This window comes from Callospermophilus lateralis, chromosome 17 (assembly GCF_048772815.1).
Source record: "Callospermophilus lateralis isolate mCalLat2 chromosome 17, mCalLat2.hap1, whole genome shotgun sequence".
Lineage (NCBI taxonomy): Eukaryota > Metazoa > Chordata > Mammalia > Rodentia > Sciuridae > Callospermophilus > Callospermophilus lateralis.
Genome location: NC_135321.1, coordinates 16362882 through 16381023, shown reverse-complemented (window position 1 = coordinate 16381023; position 18142 = coordinate 16362882). Strand labels below are relative to the sequence as shown.

The following is an 18142-nucleotide window of genomic DNA, read 5'->3' as shown; positions in this document are numbered from 1 at the left end:
CAGTGCTGAGATCCTATCTCACTTTCTTAACTTTCCCCAAAGAGAAGATTAAGTGAAAAATCTCATCTTATTAATAAAAATGGCTAGATCATTAAATAAAATTCTAGATTAAGCTTAACTCTATCAAAGGCAGTAAACTAGAGAAGTGTAGTTGGTGACCACATTCAGTAAAGACAAGATTGGTTGATCTGCAGATGTGGAACCTGCAGATACGGAAGGATGACTGTAGTCATCATTGGCTGCCTTGGCTGATGTCTGCCAGTAGCATCCAAAGTAGGACATCAGAAGCAAACATGAGCCAATCTTTTGATCTTACCTCACAGTCCCCAGAACACATCAGAATAGAGAATGTTAACAAATAGTCCAAAGGGCCAAAGCCACTTACCAAGAGAGATGTAGCACATGGATATACTGATGCTTGAAGAACTCATAACTGGAAATAATGTCACACTCATCTATGGCTTGGCCATTCTTATACCACGTTACTTCTGGTTTGGGCTCACCTGATGACAAAATTAAGAATATTCTTATAATTTTAAGTATGTTTTGGAAAAAAATCATAAAGTTACAAACAAGAATGAGCAACAATGCATATGATATATTATTTCAGAGGGGAACTGAAAAGCTTTCTCCCGCTGACATAAATGTGTGACTCAGTAAACACTATTGGGCATGTTATATGCCTAAGACGATGCTGTGCTGGGGGACAGGGAAACAAAACAAAAATGCCAACTCTAATATCAAGGATCTGTTGAGAAAAATTATCCAATAGGCAAATATGTAGATGTTATTTTTTTTAAGTTACATGGGTGACAGAGGCTCATCCAGAAATGATCTTGGGAAATGTACTTTGTTTTACTCGATGGTTACTATTGAATAAAACTCCCAGATTTGGTGAAATTGTATGTTAATTTATAGGTTTTTATCCAATAATATGCAAATAATCTCTAACAGAAAAGATTAAGCCCATAGGTTGTTTCCTGCCCTAGAAGACATTAACAGTGTCACACCTAACCCAGTAACTGTATCCAAACATTATTAAATTGCCTATAAATACCTAGCTTCTCAGACCTTAATACTTTTTGGTTCCCTCGTTAATTAATGAGTTGAATAAATCTCTGAGATGTTCATTTCATGGAAATCCCTTTACCTTTTTGAAAATGATACTTCATCAGTGCTCAAAGTCGAGTGTGTGTGTTATGATACAAAAAGGAAAACAGCAGATTAGAACACAAGAGTCATTTTCTTCATGAGGAGGAGTTCAGATTTCCCAGGCTGGCACTGAGCATCTGTGACTGATGTCATCACAGGAATGGACCCATGCTGTCTCCCTCTGTGATCATTAACCAGATATGATGCTAGTGGGCTAAGCTGGTAAAACCCCCAAGAATTTCACCCAACCCTTGGGATTTTTTCCCCTCCTGTTATAGGGCAGGAGAGTTTCTAATGTGTCCAAAAGAGCTTTCTCACTAGCCTCCGTGTCCCTGAAAAAATTATCAAAATGTACCATAAATACAGGAAGAAAAGTCCAACATCCGGAAATAATGCACTGTTCTGAACCCATCCTGGGAATGTTCTTGTGTTTTGTCTTATTCATGGTACGGCAAGCAACCCCAGAGATCACTAAGATCTCCCTGCTCTTCTAAGGTCAGAAAAAGGGGAGAGCTAGAAGAGGTGGGGAAGGTAACAGTGAAACCTCTAGAATGCTCCGAGTCCCTCTCCCTCCTTCTCTCAGTTCTGATGCCATGAATATACTTTTTAGCAACCGTGAGTTTTTCTTCCTTATCTGTTTCTTCAAGTCAGTGCCTGAATAGTTGTCCTGGGGCTAGGAACGTAGAGAGCCACCTGCAAGGACATATCCTTCTCCAGCCACTGTTTGCCTGAGCCTCTTACGGTCAGATGACTCAACCACTCAAAACGAGCTTCCCTGAAAACCCATCAGTGAGGTACAGATCATCACTTGTTTCTGCCTGTTCTTATCAACCTGTGTCTCCCAGTTTTATTTAGGTTCCTTTTTAAGAAGCGTTTCAAGGCTCTTTTTGTATGCGTGCATTAATTTTTATGAAGGAAGTACATAAAAGAAGCATGAGGTGGGCCAGAATAATGGCATTCCGACCTCCTGGACTCCAGTTGCTCATTCAGATTGATCAGGGCTGGTTGGTTTCCCCCAGTTTCTTCATGGCTGACTGGTTTTTTCCCTTCGTGCAGTATAGATCTGAACCATAAGCCAGAAATGAGACTTGCCTAGGGAAGTGGTAGCTCGTACCTTGTGGGCGGTTCTCTTTTCTCTCCCTCCACTTGCTGGAAATCTCACATGAAAATCCTCCCCTTGTTTGATTTTTTTTTTTTTCCTTTCAAGGTACTGGGGATGGGACCAAGTCTTGTGCATGCTGGGCAAGGGCTCTATCATTGAGCTACACCCCCAGCTCTTCCTCCCCTTGTTTTTTGAAACTCGCTGTTAAGTCACATATTGAGAGCCACCTCCTGAATGTTTCAGAATTATTTGGCTAAGGTGTGCAGGGACTGGCAGCCAAGTTTAGGGTCTAACACATGGGGCTCTCCCTAGAGATTCAAGGTCAACTTGTGTTCTCTGTTTGTCTCAATGATAACTGGTAAGCGTGGGGAAAGCAAGCGCTGGGCTTGCTGAGATGAAGTGCGAAGTCTGGCCCTAAACAGCCTCCAGAGTCTCCAAGTCTGGCTCTTCTCCTCTATGCATTTAGGAAAAAGGATCAAAGGGACAAGAGTTTTCTGTCTACCCCCAGGAAACACTGCTGGTGCCTTCATGTTTTCAAGGGTAGAGACCTAGTACTAAGGATTGGTCCTTTTGCCACTGAAGGTACAAATACCTGATCGACTCTGAGTGATTTATTCTCCAGTCTAGGGGCAATTCCTTCCTTGGCTTTTCCTCTGTTGGGCACTCTGTGTCTCGGGCTTTAAACTTCTCACTGTTTACTAGCATGCCTGAGGAAAGCGAGCAAAAATTTAACCAAATTTAACCAATTTGGGGAGATCAGTTAAAGAGTTATTGGAGAGTTGGGTAGATATTCTGAAGTGAGATTATTCATGCCATTCCTGTGTACCACAGGAAGTAAAGAGTGGATTATCTGAAAAACTAGCCAGCGGGAGAGCTGCTTAACTGAGAACCACCACATGAAGTCAGAAGACCACTAACCAATCTCCAGGAAGTCACTTGAAAAACTTCATGAGGATTCAGTTGCTTAATTAATTCCTCAGGATAAACTTCCCATCAATTTTCCCAACGGATGTTTTCATAATGCCATTGTGAGCCTAAACCCCTGATCTGCAGGAAGAAGTTAGAGGGTGAGTAAATAGTCTAGGGATGATTACCGGATATCATGCAGCGGAGCACAAGGTCTGTCTTCTCAGGAACCTTCTGGGATAGGAGTGTAGATAAAAAACACAGTGCGCGCTTCTGGGGCCCTCCTGCGTCTGTCATCCTTTCATGCCACGGGAATCTGAAAAACAGACATGCCCAACATCACTCTATTTCTGGGATTCCTGCAGCTTCCCTGAGAATCCAGAAAGTCCTCGGGCAGCCTTGGTGCCACCTGCACACTGCGCTGCAGGCCATCCTGGGCAGCATCCCCGGCCTCTCGCCACTAGACACCTGCAGCACTCCCCAGCTCTCCGTGTATGAGACTGGGGTAGAGCAGGGGCAACCCGGTTGAGAGCCACTGGCCCTCGAGTCCTAGGCCAATCCCAGGACTGCCAGAGCGGCCTCTCTTTTTCTGTTGGATTCAAAAAAGTGTATATGCATATTTGTCTCCCAAAAGAAGAGTGGAAATATATTCAGACAAATCTCCAGATGGGAGATATTTTGAAATTGGGAAGCTACTCCTCCTTCTGAGCATAAGACAGATTCCCCAGGGGAGGACAGGTACTGGGCTTGTATTTTTGAGCCAGGGTGCATTCCTTGATATAGAAATAGACATTAAGTGCTTGGTTAGTCAGCAGATGTTATATCATTCCATCTCTCTCAAACTACCTGAAGTTGTTTATTAATGCCTCCTACGTTGTTTTGTATGAAAACGTAAGTTTCAGAGAAGTTCACCAACTTGCTGAAGATCTCACAGCCCCAGCAGCTGCCACCTGAGGCTGCCTATGGAGCTGTACAGGCTGGAACCTTTAGCACACAATGGGCAGACAGAGTTCTGCAGGGCACAACTTGGCAGATAAGAGGCAGACTTGAGAAGACAGGTGGGTCTGAATCCAGAGGACCTCTCCTTCCCACTCAACCAAACACACATTAGCACCACTCAACCAAGATTATCTTGTGTGGAGCTTTGAGCTTGGAAATCATTTTGAGCTCTATCCAAACAGCAGGGTCCCACTTCCTCTTAGCTTGGTGAGCATCCCTCATATACCACGGAGCTCAGAAAAAAGTAGGAACCACAATGTGGTGAAGTGTGGTGAGCAAGAAGAGGGAAAAGACAGAAACTGCAAACAGTGAGCCCAGGAAGACTGGAGACCTCAAGACAGAAGTCTGAGCCAAGCTGTGGTGGGAGAAGCCTATCTAATGGGCCACAGTTGTAATGCAGAAGGGGAACCCCTTCTACATAGAGTCAGAGTTGGATACATACTTCACCTTCTCCTCCCAGTTTTCCAGGTTGTCTGCTACCCTGAGAGATGGTTGGCAGAGACAAGTTCCCTGACAACAGTTGAAGGTTTTGCTAACAACTGAAACTCCTCCTCCTCATGGGAACAAGGAGAGGAAGCCCCACTGGGAGTCAAAGGATGTTTGGAAACCTTGCCTCAGTAGCAGGATTCAAGATGAAAATGAGGGGTTCCTTGTTCAAATGGGATTAGGTTTTTAGAATAACAGCAGAGTATTAAAGAAAGGGCCCTTCTTTGGCTCATCCCTGGCCAAAAACATAGACCCAAGCCCCTAGACCAGCCCTGCTTGGTGGATGCTCACAAATGCTGAAACTAGGATCTACTCAGGCCTGACTGAGACACCACCTGCTGCTTCTGAAATTCAGTGTTCACCTTATCCCTGAATGTTCCTTTAAGAATAAGGTGAGGGGGGCTGGAGTTGTGGCTCAGTGATAGAGCACTTGCCTAGCATGGGTGAGGCACTGGGTTCAATTCTCAGCACCACATTAAAAAATAAATAAATAAATAAAGGTATTGTGTCCTTTAAAAATATTTTTTTAAAAAAGAAGAAGAAGAAAGAAAGGAGCTGGGGATATATAGCTCAGTTGGTGGAGTGCCTGCCTCACATGCACAAGGCCCTGAATTCAATCCCCAGCACCACCAAAATAAAATAAGGTGAATACCTGAAAACGAAAAGAATTCCCAAACTTCCCCTGCATGAAACACCCATGTTCTCTGAGTATTAGAGGAAAAAGCAATTAACTCAGAAGGATAATGCTGCCTTCCCTTCCTCAGAGAGCGTGCAGGAAGCATCTCTAAGCTTGAACCTGAAGTTAAACTGGTTCACTTGATGGGTAGAAAGCACTGTAAAGCTGAAGAGGAACAGTTCACAGCAAAAAGAAAGGCAGGTGTTCCAACAGACTTGGGGCAGAACTGTGAGGACTGGGAGAGAAGTTAGCAGAGAAAGTTTACAAGGCTGAATGCTGCCAGGTCCTGATAGAAGGATGGAAAAGAAGGTTTTAAAAATATTTGCTCTGCAATTGTGAATTGGATCCTTTTCCATTCTTTAAGACAGACTTGAAATGCACTTCCATTATTTTTGGTTACAGGATTTCTTTCAATGCAATTGTGCAAAGAGAAACTGGACCACATAAGGTGACCGTGTTATAGTTAAGAGTCAGGTAAGCCTTTCACAATGTAGATGGCAAATTAGTTGCACACAAGATTTTTCTGCAAGAAAATTCCTCTGCAAGATGACAAATGGATATCTCCATTACCGATTAGGTTACAAGCACACTTTTAGGCTGATAAATTTAAACCAACTTGTATAAAAATCCTAGTTTCAATTCATATTATTATATTTGTCCCTCAGTATCCTCAGGGGATTATTTCTTGGTTACCTCAGATATCAAAATCCGTGGATGTTCAAGTCCCTTATATAAAATGATGTAGAATTTGCATATAACTTATGCAGATCCTCTTGTACACTTTAAATCATCTCTAGAGTACTTATTATACCTCATACAATGTAAATAATTGTTGTACAGTGTTGTTAAGGGAGTAATAACAGAAAAAAAGTCTCTACGTAATCAGTACAGGTACAATTATTTCCCAAATATTTTTGATCTGCATTGGTTGCATCACAGATGTGGAATCCTCCCAGATACAGAGGGCTGACAGTATCTCTTAGAAGATATTAGAATGGGTAAGTTATTCCCAACTAGGTTGAAGGAAGTATCTAAAATTTAAAAAATCAAAAGGGCAACTTTTATGGCAGCCATCTTGCACCAGAATGAAAATGTTTCAAGAAAACTTAATGAACGCTGGGCATATAGTTCAGGGTAGAGCTCTTGTCCAGCATGCTCAAGGCCCTAGATTCCATCCCCAGCACTGAAGAAAGAAGGAATGAAGGAAGCAAGGAAGGAAGGAAAGAAGGAAGGAAGGAAGGTAGATCAAGTTATTACAATGAATATTCTAGAGTGAGTGCAGGTCCATCAGTGCACAGCAAACCAAGAAAAGCAATTAGGACCTCTCACAATTGGCAGAAACAGCTTTTCTATCAATAGCAGTGCATTTACTCACCCATGTTAGAGGTTCAAACTGTCAATGAAAGCCAGAACTGTGATTTTTTTTTTTTTTTTTTTTTTTAGGTGCTGGGGATTGAACCCAAGGCCTTATGCATGTGAGGCAAGCACCCTCTCGACTGAGCTATATCCCCAGCCCCAGAACTGTAAATTTGATCTGAGATTAAAAAGTTGTCATTGCTTATCATACAGCAAATTATTTTAGAGCTAAATGTAAACATATGTCAGAATAGAATCTAAGTCCAATTTTTTTTTTGTGTGTGTGTGTGTGTGTGTGTGTATGTGCGTACACGCGCACACGTGCAGCACTGGTGATCAAACCCAGGGTTTCAGGCCCCAAATTTCTATTTTTCAACCAGTGATTTTACAACCAGTGCTGCAAATTGTGTTCATATACTCATCTTCTGCCCTCAGCACAGCACAAGGATGGAACAGGGGTCCACAAATATATAAAACTGTGGCTTCAAGTCAGAAAGCCCAACTCCTGTGAATTGTTAACCCATAATGATGCTGTCTCTCTTAACATCTCCCTTTATAAAGACAGGTTTAGCCTGCAGATGTAGCTCAGTGATAGAGCACTTGCCTGGCATGCACGAGGCCCTGGGTTCAATCCCCCAGTACAAAAATAATAATAAATTAAATTAAAGACAAGTTTAATGAGATAATCCATATACCATACAATTCACTCACTTAAAATGTGGCTTTCATGCAACCCTAACAACAATCACTTTAGAATGTTCTCATTGCCCCCAAAAGCCCAATACCTCTTAGCTTTAACCTCCTGCCTATTTCTATGCCCAGCACCAACACACACACTGGTCTAGGTAACTACTAACCTACTTCCTATCTATATAGATTTGCCTACTCTGGACATTTAGATAAATAGAACTTTCACTTAGCATGTTTTCAAGGCTCATCCATGTTGAAGCATGTATCAGTACTTAGTTCCTTTTTTGGGACAATCTACAACACTTTTTTGGAGCAACTATTGGGCAAGAGGATATCTACCCTGTCTCACCACATTCTTAAGTGACTTTCCAGCAATTTGGGGGATCTTATAGCTGGAAAATGCTCTCCTAACTGGGAGGCATCATAGGCCTGGGGACACAATCCAAGTTAGCAGGGACAAATCTATATCCATTTACCTGGGCAAGGTATTGAGCTTATTTCCTCCTCTGTAAAAGGAGATGATGTTCTGAGGACTAGAATATTGTATGTCAATTTCAGTGTAAGAAACTGTTACATAATTGCTTTCAAACTGGTAATCAGGAGGCTCTAAGGAAAGACTTGGCTTGTTTCATGTGTTTCCTTTTCTGCTGTGGGTTACCGCAATGATTTGTTTTTTAAGTGATGTACTAATTAGTGGGTGAACATGTCTCCAAGAGTAATCCTTATCTGTAAAAGTAATTTCAGGGCATGACTCCTTCGGTCCTGTTCCTGAGACCACTGCTGTGGATGGGAAGGGAAGAAGGACACGCCCAGGCATCAAGTGCTGGGCCCATGGTGAGGACCCTGTGCGTCAGCCGTGACTCCTCCCTAAGTGGCTACTTCCTGACAGTGGCACCCCACACGTGAAAACACTGACACGCACACACCCCGCCTGACTCACACAGGCAGGTTAGTTACCACGCATCTCAGCAAGGGCACTGACTGTTCTCTGGAAAGAAAGAGGACAGTTAAGTCAGGCCACAGTTCATGTTTCGCGGCTTCTCTAAGGGTGAGAATGCATGAGGACACATTTATCATTCTCTGCTAGAGATGACAAGTCAACGTGGAATTGCTAGTATTAGCAGAGGGGGCCGTGGTGGGCTTCACCGATGACCTCACAGGCACGGCGTGTCAACTGGAAAGAACACTGGGCTGTCGTCCTTCCTCCCTTTCTCTCTTTATTTCAGTTGTATAGTCCAGGGAAGGCTTATTACTTGTTTAAAATGTTAAATGCCTTTACTTAAATGGAGCCTGATTGTATATGCTTTCCTTACAGTTGCCTTATTTTACTTTATAATAAGTTTCAGGAATCTTACAATATCCATCCAATCCCTAAAGGGCTCCATCCTTTCTTAAAAACTGTTAGGTGATATTGCATGGCAGTACCTGGCTTTCTCTCTCTGCTTTTGTACTGATAATGATGCCTAGTTTGGCTGGAGGTTTCCAGATTTACAAATGCTATCTCATTGAACATCCTGGCACATGCTTCCTTGTGCATGTAGTTTTCTAGAATAGATACCAAGAAACAGAATCCTCAGGTGGAAGAGTATTCACATGTGCATTTTATTGGGTCTTCCACAACAGCAGGTCCCTTAGGGGAATGGCAGTATGCTATAGTGCTGAAGAGTGCAGATTCCTGCACCGTGCTCCCTCAGTTCAAGTCTTAGCTCTGCCACCTCTTTCTGCCTCAGTTTCTTCATCTATGAAACGAAGATAACAGTGGTATCTACTCAGTTTGGCTGCTATGAAAATGGAGTCAGTCTGAATGAAGCTCTTCTGAACAGCATAGTGAGCCTGGTATAAATGTCATCTATTATCAGGGGCTTTGGATTTAACATCAACAAAATTCCAAAAATAAAGCTTTTTTTTTTTTTTCTCAAATTGGTGGAGAGCAAGTGAGAGGCTAGAGGATTTCTTGGAACACTTGAAACACTCAGATGATGCCAGGTTTCATTTTGGCTAATCTGCCTCACACAGAAAGCCAGTGGCATGGCTGCTGTCAGCAGGAGGGCTGCTGTCAGTGGAAGGGATCAGGAAAGAGGCCACAGCCCACACACAGACCATGGAGCTGGCAGGAAAGCCAGTCGTCAGAGTGCCTTCCCACTGGGGACAGGAGGGATTAGTTCTGATTAACCAGCCTAATCCAATGGCAATGGTGTTCCTAAATTTGCCTTCTGAATTACTGAACATTTGGACACCACACCCACTGTCACTTAATACCCAGTCCCATGTTAGCTAGGGGAAGTACCCTCCCCAAAGATGGGTTCTTGACATTTGGGGCCGGGGTGGAGACAGACCATGCAGGAAGAGACAATTAACACATTTTGGTGCCTCCCATGTGTCAGTCCCGTGGCTGGGCACCACATAGACCTGACCACATGGAGTCCTCACAGCGAAACCCCCATGTGGATATTCTTTCCCACCTCACAGATAATGACCTGGAAGCTTAAGTAAAGGGTTGATATAACAAGCCTAATTTCTTATGGCCTACAAGTGGCAGAGCTGAGCTAGGAGCCCAGGTTTTCTGGAACACAGATATTAAGCTTCTTTCTTAGGCATAATTTTAGGGTTGTATGTGAGAAACAGAGGCAATAAAATAAGCACAAGAAAAGATGCTCAACATCATTAGTCATTATGGAATTGCAAATTAAAACCATAATGAGATACCACTGCATACCCACTAGGATGGCTCTAATAGATACCAAATGTCACAGTGAGAATGTGGAAAACAGGAAGAATCCTCATATATTGATAGTGGGGATGTAAAAATAGTAAAGACATTTTGAAAACCAATTCAGAAGTTTCTAAAGAAATTAAACCTAAATTTCCCACATGACCCAACCATTCCACACCTAGGTATCTTACCAAGAGAAATAAAAGCAGGTTTCTGCACTAAGACTTGTACACAAACATTCTTTGCAGTATTATTCAGAATAGCCCCAAATTGAAAACAACTCAAATCTCCAGCTAGTGAGTAGATAAGCAAAATATGGCATGGCTATACAACTGATGGATGAAAAGGGCCAAAGGAAATGTACATGATATGACATGGATGAACCTCCGATAATGCTTTTATTACACTGAGTAAAAGGGCCAGAGCCAAGTGATCACATGTGGTATGATTCTGTTTATACAAAATAACCAAAAGAAGCAACAGAGACAGAAAGTAAGTTAGCGACTGCTGGAGGTATGAACAGTGGAGAAAACACTAATAAATCCACATGAAGGATAAGTATCTTTTTCAGGGGACAAAACTGTTCTAAAAGTTATCTATAGCAATGGTCATGTAATTTGGTAAATTAACTAAAAAGTTGTTGAAATGAACAGTTAGAAAGGGCAAATGACATGATACGTAAAATACGTCTCACATTAAATTTTGTATTAGCACAGGAGACAAGTTCTTAATGAGCACCTACAATATTCATTGCAGCATTTCCTGTAATAACAAAATTAAATATTCATTCTTAGGAATATGGTTATGGTATGTCTAAACAATGGAATTTTTTAATAGAAGAGGACATTTAAAAAGAACAAGGCAGTTCTATACACACGGACATGGAATAATCTCCAAGATATATTATTGTTAAGTGAAATGGAGTATAGAAGTGCAGACTATGCTATCCGTGTATTAGAAAAGAAGAATTTCCTGCCAGGCAAGGTAGTTGCACGACTATAATCCCAGTGACTTGAGAGGCTGAGGCAGGAGGATAGCAAGTTCAAGGCCAGCCTCAGCAATTGAGCAAGAACCTGTCTCAAAAAATAAAAAAAACACTGGGAATGTAGCTTAGTGAGAAAGTACCCCTGGGTTCAATCCCCAAAACCAAAAAAAAAAAAAAAAAAAAAAGGAAAAAGACAAAAAGAATATCCTAATATGTTTATTTAGACATATAATGACTTTAGAAATATACAAGAAATTTGTAATCTGGTTGCCCTTGGAAGAGGGCCCCAGTGTCTGAGGGGGGGAGGTAATATTACTTAAGATAGTAACTTTATATATGTTAGCTAATAAAGAAATGAAATTTAATTTTTCATTATTAATAGCGAACACCTCTGCATGTGCAAGTGTGTCTGATACAGACACTCACAGAGACATGAGAAAGGCTGAGCTGTAGCTGCTGCTTTCTCTCGATTTGTTTTGAATTTTCTTTTTAAAATTTTTTAAGTGGATGGAGGGTCTTCCCACTGATTCTCTTCTCCTCTCTTTAAAACCTGTGCCAATTTCCAATTCCTTAAGGGAAGGCTAAAACAAATTGTTAGATATTAAATGAAACCTGTGCAAGAGCTTAGTCCCTTCCCTGATTTTACAGTTTGAAAACACATCTGAAACACAGACAGGTTAAGTGAATTTTCCCAGGTCACACAGCTTGTTAGTAGCAGAATCTAGGTTTCTTGATTCTGATTCTCAGTGTGTTGTATTCAAAGGATACAGTCCCCTGCTCATCTCATCCTTGATCTCTCTCAGAGTAAAGACAGGGATGAGAGGAGAGCTTATAAGGCTAAAAAATGCACAGGTTGTGGAGGTGTAATGAGACCAACTTTCATGAATTAATTGATTAATATCATTCTGGTTTGAGGTTAAATGTTGCAGGCTGATTCTAGTGAGCAATCTGGTAATGTGCCAGCAGGGCCATCAATAAGAACACTACATAGTAAAGACATCCTCCTCTGGCTCCTCCTCTCATCCTCCACATTTGCCCAGACTCCCAGAGTCCTCCAGCTCCTTTCCCCTGTAACAGAACTCCCAGGGCAACTCGGTAGAGAGCATTTATTTTAAATGGGTCCAAGAGATGAAATGATGTGGAATTTCAGGAACCAGGCAATATAGAAGAGAACCTAGGAAATCTTCGGTTCTCTTCTATCTAACCCACTCCCTGCCTGCACACAAGAATAAGATCCACTCTGGGAGTAATGTACTGAGCCTGAATTTATTATGCTGAACTAACCACCTCTCAGTACACTGACTCAAAGCACATCACCTGTGTGGGGATATGGTAGTGGTGGGTGACAGTCACCTCTGCACATCTTTTACTATCACCCTTCAACTCAGCCAGTTACAGCATCTTAGAAACCAAGGTTCATTCCGTTGACAGGTAAGCCTATTTTGTGGAAGAATATTTTAATTTGTCGGGGCTAAACTTGAAAGCAGGTTCATCTAAATCTTTAAAGCATGGCCACTGCCCATAGCTAACCTTATGACTAAAGGAAGTGACGGTATGAGTTTTGGAGACCTTTCTCAAAAAAAAAAAAAAAATCCTAAAACTCTAAAGCATCCTCCTGACAGTTCCAAGGTCTTCCATCCCTTGGCCGCCTGGAGACTAGAGCAGGAGGGACCGCGCCCTTCCAGCTCCGTGGACTCTGATTGGTCTAAACTGATAAGCACTCTTGCCCACTGATTGGTTCACTAACCAAAGTCTAAGCCAATCATCACGAGGCACTCTCAGACAGTGGTGGCAGTGATCCAATTAGTGCAAAGCTTACGTCTTTCCCTTGGTCCTCGACAGGAAAAAGAAAGCCAGCAGAAGGCTGGGTACCTCTCTGGAGCGACGACAGTCTCGAGACTGTGCGAAAGCTGGCTTGAGGTTGAAACCAAAATGGGAAAAGGCCGAGACCCCAAAACGCAGGGAAACAGAACTGGGGTTCTGACCAAATTCCTGGACTTTTCCATTGAGTGAGCAGTAATTCTCCATGTTATTTAAGCTAGAGTTGATTTTTCGGTTACTTCTGGAGGGCACAGTGAAGGGCCTATGCCCTCTCCCTCCTCTGACCTGAGCCCTGAAATCCTACCATTGGCTCTCCGTTTCAGATCTCCAATTAAAACAATTATAACATGTTACAGACAAATAACAGATTTAAGATTAGATGGCTTAATTAAAGAATGCTTCCCCCAAGAAAGTGCTGAGAGCTGTGAAAGGCCAGGACCCACCAAACTTATCTCCCATCTCCACACTCATTATCTTTCTGTCCTTCATGTTTTTGTCTATATTTTCTTGTTTCCTTTACATAAAAGGATCTCCTCCATCTGTTCAAATCCCACCTGTTTTCAAATAAATGCCCAAGTTCAAATGCTCGCTTCCTTTAAAGATTTCCCTGATATCTTCAGTTGGAAAAAGTAGCCTCCTTCAAGTAATGGACTGCTTATCAGGGTGTATGGCCAAGCATCCCTCATACACAGCCATACTGTAATGGGTTTGCCTGCAGGATACCAATTGACTTTTCTTTTGTGTTCACTACAGCAATAGCACATTGTATCAATGCAAATTCTTGGGGTCCTCAGAATCAGAGACTCTGATGGGTGGAGCCCAGCAACTGGAATTTTAACAACATTCACTTTAAATGAATGCACTTGAAAGTGTGAGAATAACTGGACTCAGGAAAATGTCTTAGACCAGGAATGAGGGGGAAAATGAGCCTGGTTATCTAAGAGCTGAGTGAGGATCAACTGAAGATCGAGGTGACTGGTGCCACCCCAGATGTGTCATTAGGAGCCATGCAGAGTTTGGCCCTTGAGAAATAGGTGCAGGGTGTCCAGACCTGAGCTTTCCAGGACTGAGCCTCTCTTTAACCTGCTGTCTGTCTCTTCAATCTGAGGTCCAATGCCCTGATTGGTTGTGCGCTTTTAGACCATGCCAGGAGGATAAACATCTGCAGAAATCCTAATAAAGTCTCTAAACTTTTTTAAATGTTCTTTTCTCTTGTGTAGGCTGGGTATTTATGCCCTCATTTTTTCTAGCCCCTAGATGACACCATTTTCTCCCAAGTTTTTTACATTTCTCCAATCCCAGTTTTTCTTTTTGGCATTTCCATGTGAACCAGTCAGTAGCTCAAACAGAAAATCCATCAAAATCACCCTGATGTGTCTGGAGAAAGCTGTGGAGTGATACTTTTGACTTAGATGGTAAAAACAATGGCTAATAAGAATGACATCTGTAAAGTTCTCTGGAGCTATCTCACAAGTCCTGCTGGTGATTCTCGCCTGCCTTTCCTGTGCCTGACTCACCCTGTCTTCAGAACAAGAGAGCGCCTTGCTCACTGTGAACTTTCACCATGGACCTTGCGATTTCAGCCCGCAGGGTGGTCCCTAGCACTGAAAACTGCACTGCTCCTGAGACAGCCCATCCAGGTACTATCTCTGCTCAGCCCCCCACATACTGACAATCCTTTTCAGAGTCATCACCTCCACTTCTATCCACTCCACTCCACAGCACCTACATCTAATCAATGCAGGTCTCAACTATCATCTTTGAGGAAAATCTGGACTTGGGCCTCAGTTTTCATAGTTTCCATAATAATCATGGACATCACCTTATATATAGATTCACTCCATCTTCCATTCCTATCCATTCCCAAACACTCGTATCTAAATATGGTATTGCTAGATAAAATTAGTCTAAGATGAAGTTGATAAATCTCTACCTCTCTTTTTAGATAGTAAACATATGACCAATGATTTTCTGTAAAATGTTTTTATTTATTAGATGCATTCCAAAACATAGTTCTTTTTTAAAATTAATTTTATTTCCAAATGCACTATTTCCAAATACAGAATTTTCCTCAGTCTAATTTTCCATGTTGTTTGTTTAATCACCCTATACCAATATCTCTAGGGTATAGTTTCTATTACTTCATAGAGTTAATATTATGATCATATCCTGAAGTCTTAGCAACAAGAAAGAGAAAGAAAGAAGCTTTAAATGAACAAAGGTGATGAACTAACTTTTGTTGAGAAACTCAGATGTGGCGGATATGTTAGATATATTTACTCATCTAATCACACATCAATTCTGGTAAAGTGGATGTCATTTTCTTCATTTTACAGATGAAAAAAACTGGGGTTCAGACATTTGGAAAAACTGTGTTGGAGTCAGAAGTTGACTGTGATGCCTGGGCTCCCTTCGTTCCCAGCTCCATCCAAATGAGACTACTCACAATGGCCCTCCCCTTGCACATAGGCTGAGAGCTACATGTAAGTGTGCATGGAGCTGTAAAAAACTAATATTTCTTTTTTTGGGGGGTGGGAGTATCAGGTGATAAAAACAGGAATTCTGCCCTACCTAAAAGCATCCTCAAATTTTGATCAAGTGTTTTATATAAACTTTAAAAGAGGAATGTTATTTGGGAGCCTGAAGACATTTAGTTGCTTTCAAATCCTGGTTTCCAAGATCTGAATATGTCTATTGGCCATCAGCACCTTTTAGTACAGGATTTGTAGAGTTGCTGATTCAGAAGGTAGCTCTCAACATCCTGGGTTCCAACTGAGAAGGCTCAGAGCAGACAGGCCCATTCTTTGTGAAATAAACCGTATGCCTTCAGAGCAGTAAGAATGACTACCATTCCTGATTAATTGTTCTTCAAAAATGAGGGCTACCTTTGCACAAGGGGAAGGTTGAGGAAAGGAAATAATTCAAGCAGAAGCAATTCTAAATGCTGTTCTTGCTTTTATCTATTTTTAAATGATTGTCAGATGTCTGTAACTGACACCCTTAATCAGTGGCTCTAAAGTTTAGATGTGTTGATTAAAATGTAACATGATGGTGGTGCCTTTTTATCAGCAGGCATTTTTTTTTTTACTGACTTTTTGCCTTACATTAAAAAAAAAAAAAAAAAAAAAAAACCTACTTAACACCTGGATGAATGTCTGCATGAGCCATCGAGCTATTTTGAAATAATCAGAGATCTTTTCAGTAACTTGCATTACCTGTTATCAGAAAAACTACTGCTGTGTCCTCCAGATAGGGCAAATTTTCAAATTTTCAATCGTTCAGATAATCCAAGGAAGAGGAATAACTTTTGACTAAAATACTCATTTATATTAGGCAGAAGTATCTGGGGCCAGAATTACCCAGATAACTGTCTCAATTTTTCATGTTACTTTGCAAAGCCCCTGCAGACCACTCCTTTGAGTTATCCTCTGTTTTTTCTAGTTGTTAAGACAGACACAATTTGAAAGAAACTATTTTAATTATTGTCAAGCCAAAATAAAAAAACATTTTAAAATAATCATAATTTTCAAAAAAAAAGAAAGAAAAAGAAAAAGAAAAGAAAGGTCAGAGTGGACTTAAACTACCAGACCAAGAGAATTTGGCCACATTAAAACTGTGGTATGTCCCAGCATCCCACCCAGATACCCCTTGCTTCATCTTGTTTTAGTTCTTAAGGAAGCAGTCTGCTAAATGATTATGTATTTAAAGCACAGCCATCCCTTCAGTAAGAACCAGTCTCCATACTTACTTTTCAGTACTGTTTGTCCAAGAGATGTTATTGGAGGGCTGGCTCCGTGGTGGGCTCCCCAGGCTGTATCTGAGACATTGATCGGGTGACACGGTTTCTGGGACAGGGATTCAAATTCAAGGTCTTTTCCAAAAACTGATCAAAGCACAGTTGGGAGTCCTGTCTTCCTAAGAGGAAAACTCTGTGCCCGGGCAAGTTCTGGAAGAAGGGCATTTTTTCCCCTGCCCTTGAATGAACTAGGTCATTGCCGAAGCTGGAGAATATTTTTGAGCATCACTGTGATGAAACTTGAGGGCTGTTTCTGCAGTAGGTGCGACACTTGTTGACGCCGGGGAGGCTCTGGCAAAGGGGCCTGGTGAAACGCTGCCCCAGAGAGCTGATGAAACCCAGATGAGCTGTCACTGACTGCTGCTGTGGGGACACCGACAGCTCCTTGCACAGACCCTGCAGGAGTTAATGGCTCCTCTCTTAGGAAAGCAAAACTCCAGGAGGCTGGAGTAACACACACCAGGGTTTTGTACCACAGGGAGCAGGCACTTGAAGTACATAGGAAACCTGAAGGGAGGGCAGAGAAGAGGTGAAAATAAGAGTCATGTGTTGTTAATTTAGAAATGGCACTATAGTCGTCCTCGGAAGTTCTCTGAGCCACAGAAACAAGGCAGGACCCATTCTCCCCTGCCCTCCCTACCCCGCCTCCCCCTCCACATGCACATCCACACCCTCTTCCTATTTTGACTATACTAGTAAGAAGTAAAAGAATGCACAAAGATCAGAAGAAAGTCACAGAAGAAATACCATGAGCTCTATTCCTTCAGATTGCCAGAAACTCTTCCTGTTGACAAAATCAACTTGTATTGTGGGCATTTCTATGGTTGAATTTTGTCTAATTCCAAGAAAAAAAACAAAATCCAGATGTATACTTCTGTAGCTATTTTGTCTCACGACAAAAGTATTTGAATGCATGGCACCTGAATACTGACAGCTTAGAAAGAAACCTCTTGTGAGACCCAGAGACAGCTAAAATTAGCAGCTCCAAGTGGGTGACTTTGAAAGGGACATAACTATAAATTTTCACTCTGGTATGAGCACTATAATCCTCAAAAGCAAAGTTGTTTTGCAGACCAAAAACAATTATCTAAAATGGTTAAACACGAATAAATATACTGTAGAATCAATTTGTTTCTGAATATTATCTTCTTACGGGAAGATAGACATTGAACGCTAAGAATCTAAAATAACACCTGTCAAATAAACACTAGTATTGCTGTATGTATATACGTGGTCGTATAACCAATATGATTCTGCAACCTATACACTTGGAAAAATGAGAAATTATACCCCATTTGATTCAAATATATGATATGTCAAGATCATTGCATTGTCACGAGCAACTAATAAAAAAAATAAAAATAAAATAAAATAACACCTGTCTCCTGAGATCACACCTTTGCAATGCAACAGAATGCACGAGTTACCAAGGATCACTGACTATGGGTATTTTTTGGTTT

General features: G+C 41.5%; 1 protein-coding gene across 1 annotated transcript in view; it reads right to left on the bottom strand.

The window, feature by feature from the left end:
* Positions 1-17184, bottom strand: part of Alpk2 (alpha kinase 2) — a 116150-nt gene extending 98966 nt beyond the window's left edge. The window contains exons 1-3 of the mRNA XM_076837029.2: positions 16635-17184; positions 3349-3476; positions 386-503 (exon numbers count right to left, since the gene is read on the bottom strand). Coding sequence (XP_076693144.2) covers positions 386-503; positions 3349-3457 — 227 coding nt within the window. The 5' untranslated portion in view covers positions 3458-3476; positions 16635-17184. The remainder of the gene's footprint in view (positions 1-385; positions 504-3348; positions 3477-16634) is intronic.
* Between the last annotated feature and the right edge of the window lie 958 nt (positions 17185-18142).